At 48.1% G+C, this 4,618-nt stretch overlaps 1 protein-coding gene across 1 annotated transcript; it reads right to left on the reverse strand.

Annotated features, from left to right (window-relative positions):
• Window positions 1-419: 419 nt before the first annotated feature.
• Window positions 420-1,056, reverse strand: LOC114040427 (carcinoembryonic antigen-related cell adhesion molecule 1-like; the record flags this gene model as incomplete). Its single annotated transcript, XM_027858543.1, has 2 exons — window positions 777-1,056; window positions 420-692 (listed from the first exon to the last, which is right to left on the reverse strand). Coding segments are annotated over exons 1-2 (505 nt in total), but the record flags the coding sequence as incomplete, so codon positions are not given.
• Between the last annotated feature and the right edge of the window lie 3,562 nt (window positions 1,057-4,618).

The raw sequence follows: 4,618 nt of genomic DNA on the forward strand, positions 1-4,618 counted from the left end.
TACCTGTGTTTGAGGTCTGATCTTTCTACAAGATTGTAAGGTCCCTGAAAATAGGAATGGAATCTTAGCTAAACCTTGTATTTCCTTCTGTGCCTGGCACAGTTCTCTGTAGAAGGTTTGCACCTAAATATGTATTGAGTGATGGATGAACTTGTATTGCACATGACAGTTTCTAAGATTATTTTAGGACAAAGGGAGGCTGGTCTCTATTTTTACCAAGGACAAAATAGCGGTAAATGGACTGACATTCACTACAAGCCTGACCACATTTCCTAGAATCAGGTTCTTTATTTGCATGTCCTCTCCCAATTCACCATGAAAAACTGCCCACCTTAATGGGCCTGAGCACCTCCTCCTGTCACCCCACCTTTGGCCAACCCAGAAAGCTTATTCTCTGAAGGAAGGGAGAGACCACTTACCGATCACCCTGACTGTGACAGCCTTAGACACTGACAACTCAGTCACGTCGTTCCATGCCAAACATGTGTACTGTCCTGAATCTTCCCAAGATACGTTTTGGATGATGTAGGTGTTATTGGTGAACTCAGGGCTCACTGTGACATTGACTCGCCATTCATACTGTGCAGGTGGGTAAGACTCAACCTGACACACTAAGGTCAGTGACTGTTGGAATATGACCCGAATCTCATCTCCTGCAGGACTCAGTGAAAACAGGATATCGTCTGGTCCATCTGCGTAAAGAAGAAAGAGAGAGATGAGGTGTGAATCATTGTTGGGGAAAGGACTGGAGAGAGAGGAGGCTCAGAGTCACTCACAGTTCACAGTCACTTCAAGGGGGTCACTTCTGTTGGAACTGATTGGATTCCAGATTTCACATTGATAGGACCCAGCATGCTTCCTCGTCACGTTCTTGACGGTGAGGATCAGGTCACCATCAGACAGGTACTGCCCCTCATTTAGTGACAGGGACTTGTTATTGAAGAACCACAGAATGTTCATCCCCTCATGTTCTGTGTTACATGTGAAGACCAAAGTGCTGTTCTCCATGACGTTGGTACTGTTGGCAGTGATGGTAGGTTTGGATGCTGTTTCTGTAGAGGGAAAAAGAAGATTCAGTTGTATGAGGGATTGGCCTGTGTCTTCACTAGGTCAAGTCTTCCAAAGCCCAAGCCCGAACACTTCCACTACAGACGTACAGTAATGGTCCCTGACACCATGGGGAGGGAGATACCCCCTGGTTCAATAGTTCGGCTAATAAGGAAGGTGAGCAGGAAGCCCAGGAGTTGGAGTGCTGTGTCCTGGGCTAACACCTCCTTGAGACAGGTTCTGGAACATGCATAATCTAGTGACTAAGGTGACAATGGGAGTAGAGAGCAAGCATTTATAAAGTGTCTACTACATGCCTGGCACATGGTAGGTGCTATACAAATGCTATTATTATCCTCTTTATTATGATTATTGTTATTGTCAAGCATTGTGTTAAATACCATATTATCTAATTTCATCGTCTTGGGAAGAAGGGGCTATTATTCTTTCCATTTTACAGTTCAGGAAACTGAGGCAGACAGTGGTTAAGTGGCTTGTCCAGGGTCACACAGCAAATTTAGTGTCTGAGTCTGAATCCAGGCCTAGTGCCCTCTGTATCCATTGAGGCTATTTCCAGTCTTTCACCAATCATCTCATTCTAATCCAGGAGTCCTTAGCCTGGGATCTGCGAACTTCATTTTTAAAAAGTGCTGATAACTGTATTTCAGTAGAATTATTTCCTTCGAATTCCTATGGACTTTATTTTCTGCATTTAAAAGCATCCTTCTGAGAAGGGGTCCTTGGGCTCCACCAGCCCGACTGCCCTAGGGCTCTTTGACATGAAAGAAAGGGAAGCCCCCTGCTCCCATCATTCTGTCTTCCCCAGTTACCCCCTTAATTTACCCAGCTCCTACCAGTCTGTGGTTCCAGAAAGTAGTTAATGAACATATTATGATTCTCTCCATAAGCTGACACTTGCCTCCTCTAGGCCTCAGTTTGGCCATCTGTAAAATGAGGGAGCAGCACTAGCTGGCTTCTAAGTCCCTTTCATTTCCAAGTGTGTGATACCCTCCAGGATCCTTGCACCCACTTTGCAAAGGAGAAAATGGAGGTTCAAAGAGATGATGTGATTACTCAGACAGAGAGTGACTTCTGCTATTCCTGCACCTGAGCTCCCTCCCTCTTTGCCCAATGGTCCTCGCGGGCCTTTCCCAGACCAGGCACCTGAAGGCTCAGAGCTGGCAGAGATCAGAGGATCTTGGGTCTCCATCTGGAAGAGCCTTCCCCATCATCTAATGCACCCCCTTCTTTTCTTTTCTTCTTTTTGGCTGGGCAACGAGAGTTAAGTGACTTGCGCAGGGTCACACAGCTAGTAAGTGTTATGTGTCCGAGGCTGGATTTGAACTCAGGTCCTCCTGAATCCAGGGCCGGTGCTCTATCCACTGCACCACCTAGCTTCCCCCACCCCCTTATTTTCTTGATGAGAAAAATGGAGGCTCCCAGAGGCCAGGTGACTTATACAAAGTCCACTGCATAATAAATAACAGACCTGGGGTTGGAACCCAGGTGTCCTAGCTCTGAAGTCAGGCTCCCTTCAGTCAAATACTCTCTCTGCAGGATGTTGTTTTCCTATAAACGTGGGAATGACTGGCAGAGGGACAAGCCTGAGCTCAGAGTACTTTCCTTTGTGCAGCCCCTTCCTCAAGTGCCTCGGTGGGTACCCTGGAGGCCCCCACGGAGCTTCACTGACAGACACAGCTTCCTTCTTCCAACGTCAGAGCCCCTGCTAGGGTTGGGCTCCCTGTTAGATGGTGGAGGCAGTGCTCCCTTGCACAAAACTCCCCTGGAGAGGTGCATAGACAGGGCATCTAATGGGGAAACCTAGGACACCAACAGGGCCTTGCTTGGGGTGTGAGAAGCTTATGTTCCCACAGGGTCCCTGCAGATTTGAGCCTTATGCACTACCCCTGATCAAATGAGATGACATTTGTAAAGAGCTGAGTGTGCTACTTGCATGCAGTAGGCACTCAATAAATGCCTGTTTCCTTCCTCCTCCCCCTGTCCAGCTGTTGCTCCTCCTTTGACCACTGGGGACACAAAGAGGTCAGCAGATGCTCTCTGGCCCAGCAGAGATTCTGCAGCATCCTCTAAGGGCTCAGTAGCCTTGTGTGGGATGAGACCCACAGTCCAGCAGTCTTCCCCTGTCTGAGCAGCAGAGAACCAGAGATGGCAGGGGGCATCTGGCCCATTTCCCATAGCATGCCTGATCAGTGGTCATCTGGCCTCTACTTATCCATGACCTTAACACTGTTCAGGCCTGTCTTTCCCTGATGGACAGCTCCGCTTGTGAGGTCTCCTTATGCTATGTGACGTTGGCCTCCCTGTGACTTCCTCGCTTGATTCCTAGCTCTCCCCTTGGGAACCAGATAGGAGAATGCTGACCTGCTACCACACAAGGGCCCTTCAGGGTCCTGAGGTCTGCTTTCTTGTGCCCTCCCCACTCTGACCAATCCCTCCAGCCATGACTGAGTCACCACACTCCTGTGGGTGGATGCTCTAATGTTTCAAATAGCTATGATTTGTAGGAGGTCTTCCCTCCACCCATAGTTCTCTGTTCCTCTACCCCTAGCAAATGGACATCATGAACCTGACCCTGAAGAATCCATCTCCTTGTATCCAAGCTTGGAGTGATGGGCCTCTGCTCACTTGGCAAAAACCAAGTCCTTTGATGATGGACACCCTGGCCTCCTGGGGGTCTCTCCTGCCATACCTTGCATATGAGAACCTTGGGCCACCTTCCTGGCTCAATGAGACATTGAAGATCAGCTTCATGACTGGGCTTTTGTCCATGTCCATCTTAACATGAGGTGCTCAGAACTAAATACAGCATTTGTTCTGGGGGGGGGGCCTGTCCTTCCCAGAGCCCAGAAGGACTCCTGCTTCCCTGGATCTGGACAACATGCTGCTATTACAGCAACCCAAGGTCAAGTTAGCTCTTAGTCCAACCAATCCCTGAATCTTTTCCACACCAACTGTTCTCAGGCCTTGTATTGAGCTTTCTACATTCAGTGAATCCCAGAGCATCTCAAGATCTGGAAGAGAGGTTCATTTAGCCCAATCCAATCTAGTCTTTAGAGACCTCTACTGAAGACAAGCCCTGTATCTGCTAAGGCAACCCATTCCTGGTCTGGAACACTCTAACCATTAGGGAGTTTGCTCTGACAATTAGCCTGATTCTACCTCTCTGCACCCTTGATTTACTGCTCTTAGTTCTTTTCTCTGGGGTCAAGTACAACAAGACAAATCCTTTCTGCTTGATAACGACAAAAAGACTTAGAAACAGAACCACGGGATTTTGGAGTTGACGGGACTTTGGTGACCATCAAGTCCAACGCCCACCTGAAACAGAATCTTTGGTACATTCTACTTGACAGATGCTCATCCAGCCTCCAAAGAGGAGGAAAGGAAGGATGGGCAAGGTAAGGAGCATTTATTAAGTGACTACTGTGTGCTAGGCACTGTGCTAGGTGCTTTACACATATGATCTCGTTTGAACCTACCAACTCTCCATGAAACCATTCTACTTTGGGACAGTTCTGGCCATGAGAGAGTTTTCCACTGAAGCCCAGAA

This window comes from Vombatus ursinus, unplaced genomic scaffold (assembly GCF_900497805.2).
Source record: "Vombatus ursinus unplaced genomic scaffold, bare-nosed wombat genome assembly UNPS02013116.1, whole genome shotgun sequence".
In the NCBI taxonomy this organism is placed as follows: domain Eukaryota; kingdom Metazoa; phylum Chordata; class Mammalia; order Diprotodontia; family Vombatidae; genus Vombatus; species Vombatus ursinus.